Source organism: Branchiostoma belcheri, unplaced genomic scaffold, assembly GCF_001625305.1.
Source record: "Branchiostoma belcheri isolate BF01 breed outbred unplaced genomic scaffold, Haploidv18h27 scaffold214, whole genome shotgun sequence".
NCBI lineage: Eukaryota > Metazoa > Chordata > Leptocardii > Amphioxiformes > Branchiostomatidae > Branchiostoma > Branchiostoma belcheri.
The window spans coordinates 142895-164820 of NW_017803647.1; the positions used below are offsets into that span (position 1 = coordinate 142895).

The 21926-nt window shown below is 41.8% G+C and overlaps 4 protein-coding genes and 1 long non-coding RNA gene across 5 annotated transcripts; 2 read left to right on the forward strand and 3 right to left on the reverse strand.

Moving 5' to 3' along the window:
• Window positions 1-340: 340 nt before the first annotated feature.
• On the forward strand, window positions 341-4049 carry LOC109469982. Its single transcript, XM_019768743.1, has 3 exons — window positions 341-570; window positions 2598-2800; window positions 3478-4049. Exons 1-3 carry the CDS (start codon window positions 531-533, stop codon window positions 3694-3696), a joined length of 462 nt encoding a protein of 153 aa, XP_019624302.1. The 5' UTR covers window positions 341-530; the 3' UTR covers window positions 3697-4049.
• A 32-nt stretch (window positions 4050-4081) lies between these two features.
• LOC109469983 (collagen alpha-1(I) chain-like) lies at window positions 4082-5686 on the reverse strand. Its single transcript, XM_019768744.1, has 3 exons — window positions 5578-5686; window positions 5340-5456; window positions 4082-5018 (listed from the first exon to the last, which is right to left on the reverse strand). The coding sequence occupies exons 1-3, from the start codon at window positions 5639-5641 to the stop codon at window positions 4735-4737; spliced, it is 465 nt and encodes a 154-aa protein (XP_019624303.1). The 5' UTR covers window positions 5642-5686; the 3' UTR covers window positions 4082-4734.
• A 1185-nt stretch (window positions 5687-6871) lies between these two features.
• LOC109469984 lies at window positions 6872-8447 on the reverse strand. Its single transcript, XR_002140227.1, has 3 exons — window positions 8383-8447; window positions 7701-7793; window positions 6872-6953 (listed from the first exon to the last, which is right to left on the reverse strand). It is a non-coding gene; the product is annotated as an uncharacterized LOC109469984 (long non-coding RNA).
• A 2023-nt stretch (window positions 8448-10470) lies between these two features.
• LOC109469977 lies at window positions 10471-16622 on the forward strand. The gene is made up of 4 exons (XM_019768739.1): window positions 10471-11239; window positions 12211-12329; window positions 12541-12659; window positions 13179-16622. Exons 1-4 carry the CDS (start codon window positions 10529-10531, stop codon window positions 16202-16204), a joined length of 3975 nt encoding a protein of 1324 aa, XP_019624298.1. The 5' UTR covers window positions 10471-10528; the 3' UTR covers window positions 16205-16622.
• Window positions 16623-17012: 390 nt separating this feature from the next.
• LOC109469995 (cytochrome P450 2U1-like) lies at window positions 17013-21802 on the reverse strand. Its single transcript, XM_019768765.1, has 7 exons — window positions 21314-21802; window positions 20545-20687; window positions 19899-20109; window positions 19250-19533; window positions 18638-18826; window positions 18149-18284; window positions 17013-17561 (listed from the first exon to the last, which is right to left on the reverse strand). Exons 1-7 carry the CDS (start codon window positions 21699-21701, stop codon window positions 17383-17385), a joined length of 1530 nt encoding a protein of 509 aa, XP_019624324.1. The 5' UTR covers window positions 21702-21802; the 3' UTR covers window positions 17013-17382.
• Between the last annotated feature and the right edge of the window lie 124 nt (window positions 21803-21926).

Sequence of the window (21926 nt, forward strand, 5' to 3'; positions counted from 1 at the left end):
CGCGTGTTGTGTTTGGAATCTCAGGTTTCATATTTTGTATAACTTTTCTTCCCAGTGAGCCGTGATATTATAGTACCATTCTGTCTATCAGCAACAATTTGGTAACTAGGCGGTAGAAATTTGGATAAGAAAAGCTTAGGCGTACAGAGAAAAACAAGTACTCGGTAGGAATTAGCTGCACAGACGATTAAACATTGAGATCGATTCAGCCGAGGAGTGACTCATGTGGAAAATCCACCCGCCGTTTCTCGAGTGTCCTGCTAATTAGGGAGAGAAGTCGCTCAAGTGTTGTGTTGTGTTGTGTGGAAAGAGGTACCAGTTGTGGTTGTAGGTTGGCGACGAGTAGTCCTGTACGTATACATCTGCCCAAAAAGTCTTTTGCCTATACCGCATGCTGTTATCTACGGAACGCGAAGGTCATTATCTGAGAGGTTGTCAGCTAATTTCAACCTCTTTCCTACATCGTAACCACGAATACGTTATTTTAAAGAGTTTGATGATCGTATAATCTGTCGATTCATCTTGGGAAAATGGCGATTGCATCTTGGCTGGTTGGATTCCTCAGTGTCGGTATGTTGAAATTCTTCAATCTCTGATTTTGTTTGTTTGATCGAAAACGGACATATATGTTGTAGTGCGGTTGTGAAATATAGTAGGCCGAAACAATTTGAAGCCCCGTTTTTCACTACAATGTTTAGAATGCAATGATTCCATAGAAATGCCTTAGGAGAGATAGGAGGTTCTTTTAAAAGCAGGAAAAACGTATCAAGACATACATTCAGTGTATATTGCTGGCGTTTAGTAAAATTCCTGCAATCACTGCAGGTGTAATTTTGCGACCACAATTTATTAGAACACACTTAATGAAATAAGTGTCTCCTTACTTTAAGAACAGCGTTGCAAAAAATTAATCCACGGACAATCAAGTTCTGCTTTTCTCTTAGCTTGCCTGAAATTTCAACCAAAACCTTAACATAACTCTCGGGAAGGATGGATCTTCTGCAAGTCGAATGATATTGTAGACGTAGTCTTTTGTGAAAGTTTGTTTCCTTTTCAGAAATGACTACTAAACGTTCAGGAGAGTTAGATCTTATGCAAAGCTTGTCATAACTTTAAGTCTTTCATTATAATGATGTCCTCTTTTTTTCTGCCTCAAAAATGACTACTAAGAAACCCTTTTGCCGATACGTACCTCCCCATAATCGTTACACTGTGACGCAAATATTCAAGGACTTCCCGTGGCGTAGTTTTTGGTATTGATTTAAATCTTTATGAAGTACATGAGAGTTTAAAGTATGAACGTCAATGTTCGGTTGATGACTAATCCAAAAACACTCAACATCGTGAGTTGAGTGGCTTAGTACTCCATCCGGAGTCACTTTCTCTAAGGTCTGTGGAATATCAAAAGTCCTTGAACAATCTAATGTGCAGTGGAACTGCTGTTTGGTTATTGTTTGAGACGAATGAATTACCTCTTGACAAACAAAGCAGCACAAGTACACATAGATATACATGTCTGGAAATTGCTTGATCGATGGTTGTTTGCTTTGACACCATTTCGTACTTTGAACGGATCCTTTTCTGCACTGTCGCCTCTCTTAGTCTGTGGATAGTGCTAGAGTTAGAAATAGAGCGAGAACAAGGCACTTGGTCATGCGTTATTACTGTAATATCATCGTGCCATCAATAGCATTAGATTACTCCATATATAAATACAAATGTATCCCGGTGTGGACGCTCCTACAAGAGGCAAGTGCGCATGCGCAGGAAGTTTCAAATCGCATGCACCGTTTAGTAAATTCATGTACTTTGATTTTCATGCTTATCTGCAGTGGGTAGTTCTGTTTTCTGAGCAGTATAGATGAGAAAAAATGTTGCACTTTTAGGTTTTGTTTGACTGAAATTGTAACCACGAAAAAGCATTTTGCACTACGAGTGTTGAAAATCCCTCTGATTGCTGAGCCAATGTTTTCGCGGCCACAATATACTTACAAAGCCGTTGAACCCTAGCTGGAAAGCTTTGCACACATGCACGTATTTACCGCCTTTACTATGTAAGAGGCAACACTTGAGAAAGCGTTACGTTTTCCTGAAGAGGCCCCACCTGCTAGAGAGTACACACTACTGTGGGTGCTCGCGTGTCTGCGAAACGGTCCGGAAAGTCAGCTTTGCTAGCCTGGAGTCCAGCCTTGCTAGCGTTATTCTGCTTGTTAGCGGGGTAGCGGATCTTGGGGGTAGAACTACTAAAGCTAAAAGGCTGGACTCCGGGCTAACCGTCCTCAGCGTTATATTCAATTCTTTGTAAAAATTGGTAGCCAGAAAAGACTCTTGATAGCTTTAGCTTAGAGTACATCAAATTATTTTGCTACCCAACAGCTTTCATATCAAGCGGACTATTCAGATATCGTTCAAAGATCTTCAAATAAAAGCGTCACAACGTAGGTATATGTATGATTGTATTGTATGATATAAAGTATCAGTCTTACATTAAATACAGTCGATTCAATGAGCTTTTTTAGCGTTTTGACAAAAACCTTACACATTACAGGTTTCACGGAATCAGTTTTTCAGATCTGCTAACTTTTATTGCGTTCTAGCTGTGCTGGCCACTGTCACACTGGCCCAAAACACGACGGAACCAGCCTCGTCAGGCGACGCGAACAGCACCGCCGCTACGGGGAGCACGGCCGGGGACTTCCAGTGTTACGTGTGCGACGGTGAAGTGGCAGAGTCCGCTGCGGGCTGTGAACGTACCGTCAACTCGTCAGTACAGACCACAGGCTGCTCAGGACACTGTATGGTATGTCTTAGCATACACCTGCACTAACCCATTATGGCATAGCCCTGGTATCGGTCACGATCCTTGTTGTCCAACACAATTAGCAGTTCAACCAATGAGAGCGTGGCAATAAGCGGCTCAGGCGACCAATGAGAAAGTGGTTACATGTCCGTCAAATACTACTAATTTTCCTTCACGATTCGTTGTAGGGGTCACCATAAGCGGATGCCTGGTCGGTTGGATAGTGCCTTGTCCCAGAGAAATATATGCTTTGAGATAATGTAAATATTCGATGTAGCAATCTTCAAATGTTTGAATAATTGTTCTAACGGGAGGTAAATTCAACATGTTGTCCTGTTTCAGAAGACAAACTGGCCTAACTTTCCCTTTTTCCAAAACTGGCGTTGATCTATGCGTGAGGGTCTCATATCAAACTCAATGCGGCCTAATATGATGTTTGCTGAAGTTAACACTCCGTATATATTTAAAAGAAATATTACTTCTATAATAGTTATACGACTCGTACTGCAATACGAAAAATAATTATCAGATAATGTAGTTCAAACTTGTAATCATATTTTCAATGATTTGATATACATGTATATAATCCGACCTAATCAAGAGAATTTTACAAGCCATGGTACTTATCTCTATAGAAGCAGATGCAAATTTCAAGATGAAAATGTTGCCCTTCACAGACTCGCCGTACCGGAGCCGTTGGCGCTCATGTGTGGAAACGGTCCTGTGAGGAGGAGTGTGAGGAGACCTGTCTGCAGGCGCCACCTGCCGAGACCTGCACGTACTGCTGTCAGGAGGACCTGTGTAACGGGGACTTGAACACTGCGAGCACAGCAAAGCCTGGAATCTGGATAAGCCTGTTGTTTGCAGTTCAAACTGTTATGTTTTGTGGCGTATAATCTGTCTCATGTACATGTCATTTTGTACGAAGCCACTTTGTTTTTCACTCGTAAGTTTTACCTCCGGGGAAGGGGATTAGAATAATGCTATAAATTGTTCTGTATGATAATCAACTACAGAATCTTTATTCTTAAGATGTTCAAGGACTTACAGAAACATCTATGACAAGGTGAAAACAACCAATCTCTGATCTAATACATGTACTTACAGTTCGTAATATTGTATTGCAATAACAATGTTATATAAATAACTATGTATCGACTCTTTATCGAAACTACTGTCCCTGGCTCATAGAAAGAGTCAGCAAAACTTCCCTGAGCAAAGGTAAAGTTGCAATTCATATTATTGTCGTCAGTACTTAGTTGATTGTTTTCCACACTGTCTCTGGTACTAAATATCACAACAATAAAAGTGCTGTCACTGGTACCAAATAACACATCAACAAGACTGCTGTGCCTGACACTAGCACTAAATGACACACCAACAAGACTGTTGTCCCTGGTACTAAATAAAAAAAAACCAACACGACTGCTGTCCCCGGTACCTAACACATCAACAAGACTGCTGTCCCTGATTCTAAATAACACACCAAGACTGTTGTACCCGGTACTAAATAACACATCAACAAGACTGGTGTCCCTGTCCCTGGTACTAAATAACACATCAGCAAGACTGGTGTCCCTGGTACTAAATAACACATCAAGAAGACTGCTGTCCCTATCCGTGGTACTGAATAATACATCAGCAAGACAGATGCCCATGCCCGTGGTACTAAATAACACATCAACAAGACAGGTGTTCCTGTCCCTGGTACTAAATAACACATCAGCAAGACTGCTGTCCCTATCCGTGGTACTAAATAACACATCAACAAGACAGGTGTTCCTGTCCCTGGTACTAAATAACAACAGGACTGATGTCGCCGGTACTAAATGACACACCAACAAGGCTGCTGTCCCTGGCACTAAATGACACATCAAACAGACTGGTGTCGCCGGTACTAAATAACACATCAATAAGACAATGGTGTCTCTCTTTTAATTAGCCTTGGAAGTTCCAGGACCAGCAGGCCCGAAGAGCACCTCTTCCCATGGTGGCATAGGTGGGTCACCTATGCCTCCCTCCTCTTCCCATGGTGGCATAAGTCCAGGACCAGCAGGCCCCCTGGCCCCCCTTTCCCCTGGTGGTCCAGGAGGCCCAGGTGGTCCAACAGATCCAGGACCAGCGGGCCCGATGGGTCCCCTTTCCCCAGGCGGCCCGGGCGGTCCAACAGGACCAGCAGGCCCCATAGGCTTCTTCTCTCCTGGATATCCAGTCATTCCTTGAGGAAAACAAAATCTCCAGTTTCAAACGCAAACTTCAAACTTTGTATTCACTTTTACAGTTAATTTGACATTGATTGATCTAATAAGAAAACTGGTATTAGTAATAATCCATAGCATGAAATGTGAGGAATACTAGAACAATTCTCAGCGGTTGGTCTGTATGAAAATAACAAAAATTATTTCCGTTTGTATTGTTTCAAATTGTATTTATTGCGTAATTTCACACTGAGTCTTGTAAATAATATATTAGGCATAGTATTATGTGTATAGTGTTGTTGTAATTTAAATGAATGCAGAAATAATTTGTGTTAACTCACGTTCCAGGTCTTTTAGTCGCAACTCCATCGTCTTGAAGCGGTTTTCCATCTCCAGAGAAAGTTTGGCTATCTCTGAAGGAAGTTCTGTCACCTCCGACGAAAGAGAGCTGACTTTGACTGCGTTAAAAATAGAGAGAGAGAGAGAGAGAGAGAGAGGAATGTAAGTTTGCTGCATTTTCAGTATCACCATGAAATACAGTAATCGAAAATAAATTAGTAAATCAATAAAGAAGCTGACCTGCAAAATATGACAATGATATTGATATGAACAAAACAAGAATGACGCCGTGGATCTTCAACATCTTCTTGAAGAGACGCCAACGTCTTTTCTTGTTTGCGTTCTCATCGAGGGATGTACCTGTAAGAACAACGATTAAAGAAGTTTTGATATCTCTCTTGCGTATCCCTGAAGGCATTACAAAGAATAAGACACATAACAGAAGTACGATATGCGATCAAAAGAACATTAAAACTAACATTTTGAAGGTCTTAGGCACATAAAATTGAATGTGTGGGTCATTGGTATGGACTGAAATATAATGACATTGCAGAAGGAACAACTTTTTTTATTTGAAACGCCCAAGTTGGATGAATATAATTTCCTAATCAAAATACCAAACATTAATTATTATATATATATATGGAGATCTCTGTTGTTTCCTATACCAGAATTTATTTTAATATACAAAAATGACATGATCTGAAATTATCCAAACATTTTTGTATGCGTAACTTTGTAATACATTTATTTCCAATTTGTAACATAACGACACGAATAAAGTAATTAATGTGTATATGAATGTATATAATGTGTATATAAAACATTGTATACGTACTATATCACAGCACACAATGTAACAATGCCAAGGGCAATTCCCACTGCACTGGCTGTTTTTGGCTAGGATGTGCTTCTTAGGACCTTTTTTTCATGGGTACCGTCCCCATTTTCTGTGTTGTGATTTATTCCCTAGGGCCTCTCTGTAGTGGCGTCTTCCCTAGGTTTCTGTTTAGGAATTTCCTGCCCCGTGAATTTGCATATGGATGTACTGATTTCCGGCATGGAACATATCCGGCATCTTAGTCACTACAAATATTTTACATAAGCATTGAACACACGTGCAGAAACATGTGAGGCTTTACACAGTCATCCTGGTTATAGGAACAAGAGTTAAAAGCTACGTCAACATTGCACAAAATGGGTCCCTGCAGTTCCAAAAAAGATCATAGGGGGCCTAAACCTTCACCACCTCTTGACGTCACCAAGAGCTATCTGATATTAAAAAAATATGACCCATCAAATCCACAAAATACCAAAACTGGAAGTTCTCATGCAGTATAAAGAAACCGGAAGGTCCAAAACCTAATCTAATTTTCTTCTTCGTGACAATCCTTCCAAAGCTTTTTGAGATATCACATACAGGCAAACGCTATCAAACCATAACCTTATTGACGAAGGTAATGAATAAAAGCAAACGTGTACCATTTTAAGGTCACAACTCTGTACACCGTTAGAAAAAAAAATCAGACTCTTACCTGCGTGAACGCTGCCCGTTGATGGTCTTCCAGTTGGTCCGACAAGGCTCCCGGGTAGACCTGGCGGAACGATGGGTCCAGCTGGCACGGCAAATGCGGATAACGTTAGAACATTCACAGATGCAAATTTTAAAACATTAGATGACTTACAAATACTACATCCGAATTACAGACATGTGTATATTGTGAAGTAAACAAACACCATCTTAGCAAAATGCAAATACACAAACATGTGTATACTATATCATTATCAGGTTTACAAAACAAAACATCAGTACATCATTACAAATGCTTCACTTCTTTTGGAAATCGATTCTGTGAAAATCCCCCCTCCCTGTAAATTGGACCGTTCCAAATCTCCCCATTGCAAAAACATGGAATGTTTGATAGGTACCCCTGTGCAACAATCGCCATTTGTAAGTTACACTCGCATGTACAACATCGACAATTTCTAAACAATCCGTAGGTCTATCATTGAGATTTCATACCTTAGGCGGGAGGCGCCCAAAATATATCTAAATATCTAAGCACATTTTTCCAGCCTAACTTTGTACCAAATTTCAGGTCATTTGGCTGAAATATCATGCACAGGCACAGTTAAATACTAGTTTTAGTTGTGTACGAATTACTCAGTCTGCCAAGGTATAAGGATTAAAAGTAGTAGAAGTTGCAACGTGTTGTACCTTGCTTGTACAATGGATGTGCAATAGAAATATAATGTAAAAATTCGCCACATATTGACTGTACAATATTGACCTTGGTCTGGTACCGAAATTGCTTAACACTAGACCACCCCCTCCCTAAAAAATGAGGAAGGAAACGTTTTACCTAGAAAAGAGGCGTACATAGGGTTGGATGTATTCGCGATGGCGTCCGCAACTGACCTCCAATTAGTCTTAGACTGATGCATGTGTGGGGTGCCTGTGGAAAATACAAGATATGTGCTTACATCCTTACGCCACTGCCACTAGTATGATGTGAAATGTTTAACATCTCATGATTGGCATCAAATCATTCGATTCTTAAAACGCACCATAAGAATACTTGGTGAGTTGAAAAGCGTCATCTAGAAAACAATCGGGGGAGTGACGCCTCTGTTGTAACGTAAAAGCATTGATACTTCCTTCCAGAGAATCATGAAAAATCTTTAAATGGAGATAATTATCATAGTCTAAGTTTTTATTGTCTTATGTTGTTGTTGTTGCTTTTATCTATTTACGCGATAAGAGATATGGTCACGGAATATGAACACATTCATGAATTCGGCTGGAAATAGCTTCAGGAGCTTGCTTGTCAGAAATAAGTGAGTTTTTAAATCAAATCAAATCAAATTTAATTTGAATTGAATTTTATATCATTCTACTAAGTTTAAGTTAAGACAATGGAAGGTTTTCCAATCAAAGGCGCAAATGAAAACATCTCGTTTAAAGTTGATGATTATGCGAATCTTCTATCTGAACTAGAAATAGGCGACAAATTTTCCACGTTTATACTGAAACACCCTACGTACCTCCTGTGTCCCCGGCCAGGGACTGTTGCTGCCATCCAAACATGACGCCGCTTGTCAGGTCCCTGAGCAGAAAAGAAGCACGGTGTTACACTGACGAAATCTAAGCGCTTAGAAATGTGTACGTCGCCTTTTTTATCCGATACAAGCGTCATGAATATAAACATGTTATTTCATAGTAGCTCGAGGCCAAAAGAAATTTTACATTTACAAAATACGTAGACGTCTAGACGGATTATACAAATCGAAATGCCTGCTTGTTTTTGTCGCAAAACACGAAAAAAGTAATTTTTACATATGAAATGCTATTTATCTTTTGGTTGAAATAACACTGCTAATATCAAATATAATCCTTTATGTAATATATTAATCATTAAAAAAACTGCTTTTAAATCATATTGCAAAGGGGGAACAACTAAGAAAAATCTTATTCCACGAAGAAAATTGTCCACAAGATTGTGTGAAATTTTTAGCGGTGTTTAATTCTTTCATCTTTCAAATTGGGAACAATGTCTGAATTGCGTCGTTTTAACACCAGGTTTGCTTAACCACTACATAAAGTTATTGATATTGTACACAAATATCACATATAATTACTTTCACCATGCTATAAATCTGCTGCGTTCCAGGATAGGACTATTGAAACTCGGGACATATGTGATTGAGAGCAAAAGGCACATCGGCAGATATAAATTATGTAAGTAAGCACCTATTAAGCACCTAATTTTTGAGATATCATCTTATTAGGTTGAGAATATGATCAACAGATATAATTGATGCAAACAAGGATCTTATTTCCATAATCAATGAGAATTATTTGTAAGTCCTTGATCAAGTTTTAACTTATTAGGTATGCTTACGTATCAGATTTTTTATGCTAGTTTTCTTCCTGCAATTGATTATAAGTCAACGCTTTTCTTTAACGGAAATTAACATATGCGATACTGATGCACCATACCGTTTCCAACATGTAAGTGTTCTGTTTTGACTACAGTTTACATATTATACGAATGTTTACATGTATATTGGGTACAGTTCACGTTAGTGCTTGGTACCATGGGTACGTATTATCATGTTAAAAGTGCTTACGAGACATGGTTTGGACAGTACAGATCTAACACTAGGCTTCTGTTGCTTCATACGGCCAATATTAGAATATGCATGCCCTGTCTGGCACCCTGGTATCACTCGTGCCCAATCTAGGATGATAGAAAGTGTACAAAAGAGAACTTGTCGCATAATTCTTGTTCAAAACTTTGTCAGCTACAGTACAGCATTGAACCAACTGTCCCTCGTATCACTTAGCAAGATACGACATGAGCTATGTTATAAGTTTGCTACTTCACTACTGAATTCTACAACTTTTTCGACATGGCTACCCCCCAACCGTGTAAGTCTGCATGGCAGGAACCTTAGATCAAAACATAATGTAACACAATTCAAATGTAGAACTGAGAGGTATCGCAAGACCACACTGCCTTTCATGGTTGATCTACTTAATGAGACATGACACGCACGGGTGTTAACCATCTACCATGATTACCTGCTAGATAGTTGTATTTATATGTTTTAACAAATTAACTAAATGGTTTTAATATGTGTATATGTGCAGGCCCAATGTAAGGCTTTTTAACTTGTATTGATTGCGTATTAATGGTATAACTACGTGTAAAAATTCTCTTGTTGTAATGCCATACTGTAATTCAGCTTAAGGGCTGCCACTGTATGGTTGATTTGAGTCGCCAATAAACCATTGATTGATTGAAAACATACTGAAATAAAAATGTAACGGTACCGGTTGTTTTCACCGTTCCTTTACACTTGCAAAGTGTACAAACAACCGACAGACAGTACACCTCAGAATATTTAACTTTATACACCACAAAAACGTACCAACACTGTAAAAGACTAACTGCAATTTCAAGACGCCGTCCTATAGCATGTATAATGTATAGCGACGAGTACAGGCAGCTCTGTAACGGTGGGAGTTCAAAGTTCAACAGTGAAGACATCCCTGACTACTAGATGACGTCACAACCGCACCTGGTATTCCCCCTGCCCACACTTCCGCATTTACGTGGCGACTCAAAGTCGTTTCTAGACCCTGTTAGTGATCTGTTATGGGGATATCATTACCAGACTGATCACAATGTCGAACATACTGCGTGTTGCGGGGACCCTTCGCCCTGTAGACGTGCAATGCCGGAGGTTTGTGACGGCTAACAGGTACGTCCTGGCCGAGACGGGGTACGGCCGCGCCCTTCTGGCCGCCATGTCTGACATGGACAGACTGCAGGAAGTGGAAGTACTGAAGAGCCTGGGAGACTTGAACGTGGAGAAAGGAAGACTCCACAAGACCGAAGCTCCGCGGAACTTGGCGCGAGGCCTGAACCTGTACAGGGCCGCGCTGCTCCGGTGTGAGGACCCGGGGGAAGGTGAGTCACTCCAACATAGGATCAAACTCGCCGAGAGACTCAGGAAACAAATTCCCATAGCTGCCTCGGACGCCGAAACAAGCGTTACCTCTGTTTTAAGGACTTCAGAAATCTTTCAAGATTTGGATACGAAAAGGGCTAACGGTGGCCATATGGACTCAATCTTAAGTGGCTACACGAAGGTTCTTGTAGACGGAATAGCGGAGGAGAAGAATCTGGTCGAAGTAGAGTCTATAAAAAGTCTCGGAGACGTGAACCTTAAGAGAGGAAGAGACTTAAAGGAGCCCAGGCACTTGACCAAGGCTACAGCCCTGTACAGCACAGCCCTGGAGCGATGTGACGATCCACATGGGAAAACCGTCCTCACACATCGCTTACTGTACGCAGCAAAAGTTAGGAAGAACATACAAGAAGTAAGGAGACGGGTAAGTCTTCACCTTCTTAATACACGCCGTTACACACATTTTCTGTGTTTGGGTATCCTTATTAACGTTCTTCACAGATGTGAATAAAACTCAAGCCTAAAGTTGATCTACACACTTAAATACAACCAAGCATATCTCCTATGTTATGACTTTAAAGTCCCCTAGCCTCCTCACGGTGCAGACCTACGTGGACGTTTTAATACTGGGTTTGGTAGGCGGGTTTGTCCTGCTATTTGGTCCGTTGGTGAGTTGTACGATAGCCGGCAAAAAGCGCGCATTAATAACGATTCTGCAAAACCCAGTATTAAACGCCCACCCCCTCAGAGGGTGGCCATCCAGTATAGTATACTACAGTAGTATAAGTTTGCCCACTTCCTTTTTCATATTACCCACTGTACATGTGTACCAACGGGACACAGGTTTGCAGCAACCCTTTGACATAAAAGATGTCGTGTTTGCCAAGGTAATTCAACCGCCTTGTGTTTACTGAGTGCCTTATAGTCTTCACTTACGGTGAGGCGGTATCATGTTGCACACATTCTTAATTTTGCGGGTGCACAGGCTGCGTTTACCGATGCAATATCCAAGTACTCGCCTGCCTTGCATTCGGTAGGTCGTGAGTTCGATCCCCAGCCGAGTCATACCAAAGACTTTAAAAATGGTAATGCTTTCTCTGCTAAGCACTCAGCAATTGGGAAAGGTATGGGAGTTAAACACTCACATCACTACCAGTAGACTAGCCACGGTGGATATTGTGCTGTGTGACCCAGGGCTATTGAAAAAGTAGATGGGCGCCGCCCTATGCGCCACTTGATGTGGGAAGGCTCTTAACTAACTTTAACAGTTTCAGTGACAACGGAAGGGGATTCTTCGTTACTCAAACAATGTAGTACAGTTTACTATCAAGTGCGTTTAAATCAAGAATTTTTGTTCTTTTCTTAACATGGGTCAAATGAGATTCTTATTTGTAGATGATCCTAAAGAACAAGAAGAAGACAAGCAGTGTGTTGTCAACTGGTCCTCACGCTGCAAACGTCAAATCATCGAGTACACTTCAAAGTCAGGACCTCACTGCTGCAGAGAATTCAAGGTGAGTGACGTCAATCAATCTGTTGTACGGCTAAGCGATTCGTGCTGTCTTTTCCTTTCTCTTGAGTTAAATAAAACCAATTAAGACTATAGCATTTGAACTGAAGAATGAATCATTTATTTTCTCCTACACGAACAACGTTAGCTCAATTACCTATAAAAATAAATCTATAAACACTTATTCACAAGGACCTACGTCAAAATTGCTTGTAAATCCTCTCCAGGCAGTACGACCAACACCTGCAGAAAGGTGAGGAGGCTGTACAGAGGGGAGACCTGGACTCAGCAGAGAAGCACTTTGCAGCAGCACTCAGGCTTGTACATGTCAGAGGTAGGAAATAACATATTTTAATCGTCAATCGAACCCAACCTGTTCAATTACCAAATACAGTGTTCCCCTGTAGAAAAATTACTAGTGCTTAACGCGGAACCGCCGTTTGTTTTATCTTAGCAGTGAAATTAGTCTACACATCATCAAGGTTCTAAAGATTACCGGTACCATGTTTAAGATTAGAACAGACTTGCTCTAATAAAATATAAACACAGTTCTGTGAGCATTAAAATCATCTATCTGATTTCCATGCTAAACATCAATGCGATAATCAAATAAAAATATCTAATTAGAGATTGCAATCAGGCAGAATTGACGATACTGTATGTCGGTAGAGATCTCGATCGGTAAATTTAGAGACATTTGCTTCAAAGAACTGTCAGAACTTTTTGTTCTTGAGTCTCATGTAAACAGGCGAATGTCTACCCTGACATTACTAGTACATGTATGTCAAACATGTGCATCTTACATATATGTATTTGTAAGTTAACACGTATAGATACTGTTGTTACCCTACAGATCCTACTGTTCAACAGTATGAGAAAGAAGTTTCGCCCCTACACAAGTTGGGCGATGTCTACTGCAGGAGAGGCTGTCAAACAGGAGACGGGGGAGACTTTGTCAAGGCGGCAGCACTCTACCATGCAGCAGTGGCAAGGTCAGGGAATGGGGCCAATCTTGAAAAGTCACTTCAAGAAACAGAAATCTTGCTTCTTATGCACGCCTTAAAGGTAGATAGTCTTGAACGAGTGAGTGTTGACAAAAGTCGCAAACATAAGGATGACATTGAGAACATGCGAGGCCGAATCAAACAGGAGATGGAAACTATCGACAAGGAGTTGAACCCTTACATCTATGATGAGGAAAGCCAGCTGGCAAGAGAGATAGAAGCCAAGCGGGCTGACGCTGTCACACAGATGTTTGAGAAAATTGCAAAAGAAAGAAAGGACTTCATTGGGCAGCTTGTAGATGAGTGTATCTCAGTGATGGGTCCCCCTCCCTGTAAGTATGCCCTGATAGGTTTGGGTTCACAGGCTACAAGACTGGTAACTCCATACTCAGACCTGGAGTTTGCCATCTTGGTAGAGGAGGAAAGTGAAGCAAATGTGGCGTATTTCCGTCGACTGACTCACTACCTGCACCTCAAGGTGGTTAACTTGGGAGAAACAATCCTCCCAGCCATGGGGATAAAAAGTCTGAATGACTTCTACTCAGACGACCCACAGGACAACTGGTTCTATGACTCTGTTACACCCCGCGGGTTTGCCTTCGACGGCTGCATGCCAAAGGCAAGCAAAACTCCTCTGGGCAGACAAGGAACGTCGACTGAACCGCGCAGCGAACTCATCCGCACCCCAAGGAACATGGCTGGACTCTTAGAAAAGGATGTCTCCGTGTACCTGAAGAAAGGATATCACCTCGCTGGGGTTTTGACGAATGTTTGCTTGCTAGCAGGGGAGCAGGCCTTAGTTGATGACTTTGACGCCATTGTGGCCGTGACACTAAAGGCTCATGGTGCGATATTGGCTTGTAGAGTAGCCAAGGAGATGATGGGCGAAAATGGCTGGAGGTCTACGGACATACGGTCACAGATGGGAGCGCTGTTAGATGTTAAAAAGGAAATTTACAGGTTCCCCTCAGTTGCAGTAGACTGTTTGGCACTCTGCTCGGATATCATACCGACTACAATTTGGAAAACGATAGAAGATATGGAAGTCGAAGGAGTTACCAGTGCAGAAAATGCACATCACATGAAGGTGCTGGTCAGCATCTCAGCAGAACTCAGACTGAGGACCTACACCGCAAATGGCGGGCAGAAGGAGAACCTGTCAGCCTTGTCGGCAATGTCAACATCACAAGACAAGGGGATTTGCCAAACGAGTGACGTACAAAAGGTGTTTTACATCTCTGACGTGAAGCAGTTGTTCAGGTATTACTTCACAGCAAATCCTCTAAAGGAACTTATGTCAAGTGAGATAGCCCCCCTTGGGAGCAAATATCTCTTCGGGCACATCAAGTTGTTTAAGAACTCTCCTGTGGTAAAGGGGCAACTGTACCGTTTGTGTAATAATAACAAGGAGGCCGTCAGATGCTACCAAGAGGCCCTACGCAACACGGTGGCTGGTCCGGAACAGGCAGCATTGTTGTTCGAGCTTGGTCGAACCAGGGCCAGTTTAGGAAATTACAGGAAAGCTATTGATTGCTACGAGAAGGCTCTGAAAATGTTTCGGATATTTTACCCTTCCCGTACAGAGCATCGTCTCGTCGTCTGGTTACTACTCAGGCTAGGAGAAGCCTGGTATGAACTTGCTGATTATTCAAAAGCCATCAGCTACTTCGAGAAGTCATTGCACTTGTGCAAAAACATGTATGGCCAACATACAGCACACCGCGACACTGCAGAGGCATTCAATGGTCTAGGTTTAGCTTTTAAAATGCTTGGAGACCACAAAAAGACCCTAGACTATTTTCAACGGACATTAGAAATGCATAGGACAGTCCATGGTAGGAGTACGGCACATGTTGAAATTGCCACCTCACTACATAACGTTGGTTTAGCTTGGCATGATCAGGGCGAGTTTAAGAAAGCCGTTAGATTTTATGAACAAGCACTGCAGATGAGAAAGAACATTTACGGGCAAAGCACGGCACATGGGGATATCGCAGTCTCTCTGACGTGTCTGGGAGGAGTCTGGCATGACTTGGGGGATCCCAGGAAGGCTATCAGGTATCGTGAACTGGGGCTGCAGATGTATTGGGCTGTCTATGGCGAGACTGCAGTACATCCTTTCATCGCAGGAGCGCTTGGTTCACTTGCAGCATCGTGGATTTACCTGGACAATAACAAAGCCATCAGCTACTCGCAGCAGGCATTGGACATGACAAAAAAACTCGGTTATGACGCGCATGATGAAACTGCAAATGCCCTAAACAACCTCGGGTCAATTTGGTGGAAACTTGAGGAACATGAAAAGGCAATCAGCTGTTATGAAGATTCCCTGCAAATACTAAGACGTATTCATGGTGAAGGTGCAGCACATCCTCGCATTGCCGTCGCTCTTAATAACCTTGGAACAGTCTATTCTGCTATGAGTGTTTCTGGTGTGTTGCAACAAAGCGAAATTATGCAGATGATGAGCAAAGCGATAGGTTTCTACCAGAAGGCACTTGAGATGTACAGGACTGTACATGGCCCTAACAAAGAGCATCCAGACATTGCACAATGTCTCGGGAACTTGGGGGCGGGATTCAACGAACTAGGGGATCACCGTAAAGCACTCGGCTACCTTGAACGGGCGTTGGAGATCGCCGAAAGCGTTTTTGGTCCTGGCGCTTCACACCCTATAATCGTCGAGACACTAAACAATATGGGGTTTGCCTGGCAAAGTTTGGGTAATCACAGACAAGCCATTGGATACTATGAACAGGCTGTACAGATGCAGAAAGTGATCGATGGTGAAAACACAACAAATGCCCAAACTGTTTTAAACGGTAACTTGGAATTTGCGAAGTTACAAGCAGGCTTTGAACCACGTACACCATGAAAAGGCTCATAGCGACATTGCCAGGTCCCTCATAAACTTTTTTTCGTTTATGTCACACTTCCAGTACGTTAAAGAACTCGACAAACACACATTGTTGTGAGAGTAGGGAATCGCCCAGGTACCAGTATTTGCTGGACAAACATCCATCAGTTATATATAGATACTTGCACTTCTAAGTCCCAAATGATAGCTGGTGGTTGCTATTTAGGCAGTATTGGTTACATTTCAGTCGAACAATGTAATGATTAAAAACTAGAGTTCAACGGCGCCTTTACGACTGACACATTGTAAATATTTCTGTGAATCATTATGTAAATAAGTCCTCATTTGTATCAAATTACTTGATCATCTTCTCCACCCAGCTAGCCCTTGTCCAATGACAATCTTGTTTTAACAACAACTTTTATTCTAGCATTTTCTTATCAATAATTATGCATATGAGATCCTGATTCACATTACTTTCAAATGCCACGCATATATAATACTTGCCATTTGCCCACTCGCCACAATGAAATCATAATATTTTCCTAGTGATTATGCAAATTAGGTCGATATTTACATAATTCATATAGTTTTTTTCTCACTTACATATATCATATGTTTGTAACAGGCTGAATAAATGTTATAAACGAGAACTATGCGGCTCCAGATGACTTACTAAAGGACGACTGCGGTGTGAAAGATGTCGGTTAACATGAGGAATGAATCCACTCTACTTAATACTATATATCACATGTTTGAATAGCCCTATTATAGAACGCAGCAGATTTAAAGAATTTAGTCATCAATTGTGCAAAGTCGATACCGATCAGCATAATTGCATTTTTATTACGTCTACCATCAATTAGGATGAAATCACAACCATCCGCGCGCCCCATCTTTTATACTCTTTCAATGATTTTAACAAAAACGCCGCTGCCCTTCCAAAACAGACTGCAGACTGCACAAGTCATATTTATTTACCACAGAGTGTCAAGAACACGAATTATCAGCGCCGGAATTTCCGCTGCAGCGCAATGGAAAGCCACTAGGAGTCTAATCGTGTTCACGTTTGTCATGCATTGGACCTCAGGCACATTGTATTGTGCTATTTTTATTTCTACAGACATGAAGCTTTTCATGATGAGCAATAAATTTGTTAATTCATTCATGAAGTGACTATTTGCCCACAAATTGAACTAATGTGGTGCCGCACAGAGCTTGAACGGATGCGGCGTCAGCGTCAGACCAAAGGCACCATCGGTGGTTGGAGCAGGAGCGCCCTCTGGCGTCCTGAAGGTGAAGGACTGCAGCAGGGTGGAGAAGAACAGGAACAGCTCCATCCTGGCCAGCTGCTCCCCAAGGCACACACGTCGGCCTGGAAGTAAAGAATGCCAAGAAGTAAGACCAGCCAACTGTCCAGTAGAATTTTTTTTAGTCACACATTGCAGAAAGTAGCACAACATAAAGTGGTAGTGGACTCAAGTAGCAACACTTACATATAACACACATAACAAAAATAATTAATACAAAAAGTCCAATGCAAACAAAGTGCAAAAGATTAATAGAGATTTAACACATCGTAATAAAGAGCAAAGATGCTGGAAGTACATGACCAATTCCTCACCCAACGACGAAAGCAAATACATGTATATAATAGGACACAATACAAGGGAAAATTGACTTTCAGGGGCGATTTTTTGCGGTAATGATTTGTTGAGTAAACTAAACGACAAGATACTACTAGTAGTATTTGTATTAGCAACGGATGAATATAAAGGACTACCACGGAGCGAAAGGTAAACTTTGGCGTCGTCTGACAGAGCTGTAAAATTGAAGGTGTGTCCTAAGAGCATGGAGAGTTAGCCAAGGGGAGTTACACGATGGGCCTTGTACACAGTAGAATTTGTCTCATCATTACTGTGGTTCTAATAACGATATCTCTATCTTAAGACCGATAATTACCTCCTGAAAAAGGCATGAAGGACTCGGGCTTGTGGATGACATTCCCTTCCGCATCCAGAAACCTTCCGGGGTCAAACCGGTCCGGATCAGGCCAGTAGGCGGGGTCCATGTGGAGGGAGTACAGGTTCGGTATTACCTGGATAAGAGGAAATTAAAAAAAATATGTCAATGTGCACGCACACACAGACACACACAGACACACAGACACACACACACACACACACATGCACACACTTCATCAGAAAAGACTTTTGTAACTTTATGATACAATCAGCATGACAGCCATGTACTAAGTACATGACATTGTACATCACTGAATGCGTTGGCTTTCAAACCGTGACTGATACTAATGTTAGTTATAAAGACATACTATTACGTGTATGGTCTTTAGCTTTCGTGACAAACGTTTACGTCTTTTTCTGGCTGGAACATTGTACTCATTATTTCTGGGCGTCGTGTTCATATGACATATATGATCGGTAACAATACCTTGGTTCCCTTAGGGATGTCATATTCCCGCACTTTGACCGTCTCTGTAGTGGCGTGTGGAACCGCCAGAGGACCCATGGTCCGGATCCTCATGACCTCCAGCAGACAGGCGTTCACGTAGGGCAGCTGTGAACGGTGCGACAGGGTGGGCAGACCCTCACCAACAACAGCATCTAGCTCCTGCTGCACCTGTTAAAGGTACATTGTATTGAAGTAACACTGTAAGGTGTCATAGAAATCATAGAGAATAATGTTTGATAGAAATCATAGAGAATAATGTTTGATAGTCAGAAGGAAATACAATAGATGGGAACATGCTGGTTTAAGCCATGATTTCGATCTTTGCCAGGCCACGCATAGTCTGACAAAGATTCTTTACATAGACTAACATCATGCTGACAAGAACTGTCCAATTTGGCTTTAGTTTATTTTTCTTATGACATCTTTCTAGCCGTTTTCACTGGGCTTCCTTTTTGGTACGCACGTTTTTTTTGCAGCCAGGCAAAGCTACTGCTCTGTCAATTTGATACTGTCTTGCCAATTTGATACTGTTTTGCCAATTTGATACTGTCTTGTAGCCACCACATGATCCACTTGGAGATTAATATATACCTTATTTTGGACATCGGGGTTCAAAGTCATATAGAGCAGACTCCACAGCAGGGTGTTAGTGGTTGTGTCTGTTCCCGCAAAGAACAGGTTCTGGGCCATGTACATGACGTTCTCCTCCGTCAGACCCTCCACCTTCTCCTGCAGTTCCAGCTCCAGCAGACAGGCGTCGAGGAAGTCTCGCGGGTTCTCGCGATCCAAGTTCTCACGATGGCGAACCATTTCTTCCTTCAACACCTTTTGGATCTTGGCGAGTTGTCCGGATACACTTAAGCTGGCTCGGTTGACTGAGCATGTCAATAATAATAGATTATTATATAATAGAAGAACATTGTACATTGTTTTCTGACACAGTGTAAGACTTGAGCATTAAAATTAAATCTGCGGATATACGTAATGCGACAAACCAGAGTAGGAAAGTCTTCGGTAGAAGGAACAACGATAGAAGGTCATTTTCTCTAATTCCAACAAAAATGCAATTATGGCATGAGCTTTATACTAGATAAATAATTCAAAACAATATAGTTGACCAGTGTGTCGATAGAACTTGTTGGAAATATTACATCGAGGAAGGGGGAGGGGTGGTGCTACGTCATATCCGTGATCCTTACTAGGCATTATGGGAAGTGTGAAAGTCATGAAATGTACGTACCTCCAGGAACAAACCGTAACAAAGGGAAGACGCTGATGATCTGTCCAGCTCCAACTTCAGCCATGACAGTGACGATCGCCTCCGAGAGCTCGCGGAACGTCTCGTCCTCGTAGTCGTAACGTTTCCCAAGCGCCATGGAGCAGATGACGTTTGCAACCGCCACGGTCACGTCATGAGCGATGTCAACAGGTTTTTCTTCATATCCTGCAATCTAAAATGAGTTCCTTCATCAGCCAAATGGCACGTTTATCCAGCAGAGATTTAAGCTAATGATCTTGCATAGTCCATTTTATGTTAGCCTTCGTAGAGGTAAAATGTACTGTTCTTTTTCTTCTACTTCTCCAAACAAATGAGGTCAATGACCTGGACCAGATGGCTGTTGCCATGGTAACTGGTGTGATAGCAGACACCCTGGAGTGTTGGATTACATTATGTAGCAAGTGGCAGGACAGAGTTGGGCTGGTCACCATATACTAGTATATGAATGTGTTTGAGTAAGAATTAACAAAGTAGTAGATCTACTAGTTCGTAAGTGTAAAACACATGTCAGGGTAAACATCTTGCGTTTGTTTTGCAAATGTTACTTGTTATCTTTATTATATTTCATTTCACCGTGAGATGAATTATAATAAAGATAAATTCTCACCCTATTCCGTAGGAAGTTGGCTTCCTCCCTGATGTTCTCCTCAATGCTGCCAGTCCCAGCCTTCATGCCCAGGTTCTTCAGGGCGGTGCTAGCAAACCTCCTTCTCTGTTTAAACTCGGTCCCCCAACGTGCAGCAACAATGTCTGGAGGGAAAAAGGCACCTATTATGATCATAAAGTTTATTGCAAATTATGTACTCACGGTCCGAAGTTTATAAAGTTTATTGCAAATTTTTAATAAAGTGTATTGCAAATTCCTTCCAACTTCATGCCCATAGGCTACTTGCAAATAACAAGGATAAAAGAACATTGAAACAGAGTACAAAATAACGTTGAAACAATAAGTAAAATATCTGCATAATAAAAGATAAAAATTTGTCTGAAACTATGTCTGGAGGGTTTGACTTCTCTTTTGTAAACAATGGAAGACGTAATGTCCCACCTTTTCCAAATGTGGCTAGTTAAAGGAAGAATAGTTTCTTTGTCTGTATTAAAAGTGTAGAGAAATGAGGATAAATTGTGGGCGTTTGAATAGACAACTCATCTCGAGCGTTGTTATGAAACGAATAGTTTGAGATAAAGTGTATTTCGTCTTCCACAGCTTTTGCACGTCTGTCACTCCGTCTGTCAATTATTTTTCATGTTTTCGAGACTCGAAAACATGAAAAATAATTGACAGATGCTTTTGTGCTGATTACCTAATGAAAGTTAACCAAGTTTCCAATCTGGCAATATACAAATGAAGAAGGAATGGAAAAGAAGCCTTGTACCTTGTCCGAAGCCAACTGTAGAATCCAGCATGTAGTTTGCCGGCCTGGAGGCGAACAGCTCGGACCTGTCCACGAGCGCATCCTTGACGGCAGTGTAGCCGTTCAGAACCACCACATCTTCCATCCCCATCCTGACGGTGAAGACGTCCCCGTACTGCCGCCTCCACGCCGTCAGCTTGAGGTGAGGCGCCCCGCCCAAGGCGAGGAGGTGCCCGAGAACAGGCACGCGTCCTGCCGGGTAGGGAGGCAGGTTTCTGCGGCGGTCCTTCAAGAGGAAACAGACCAAGAGGAAAGTCACACAGAGAACAAGAATCGTCTGCAGATGCGGCCCAAAGAGTTGTAAAATCTCCTGGACAGAATCAGTCATCCACAGGACAACACCGGCCATTTTCTCAAGAATGCAGCGAATGACCTAGTTAGATGCAATCAGGCGACCTATGACCTACATTGTTTACAGTGTTCGTCCAAGAAGTCCAAGAATTGACCAATTCCAAGGCCCCGCCCACTCCGTCAAAACATGTTCTCTCATTGGTCTAACTGATAATTGCCATTCTCTAATTGGTTGAACTGATAATAGTGATGGCTAGCAAGGATCGGTCTATTGGAAGAATAC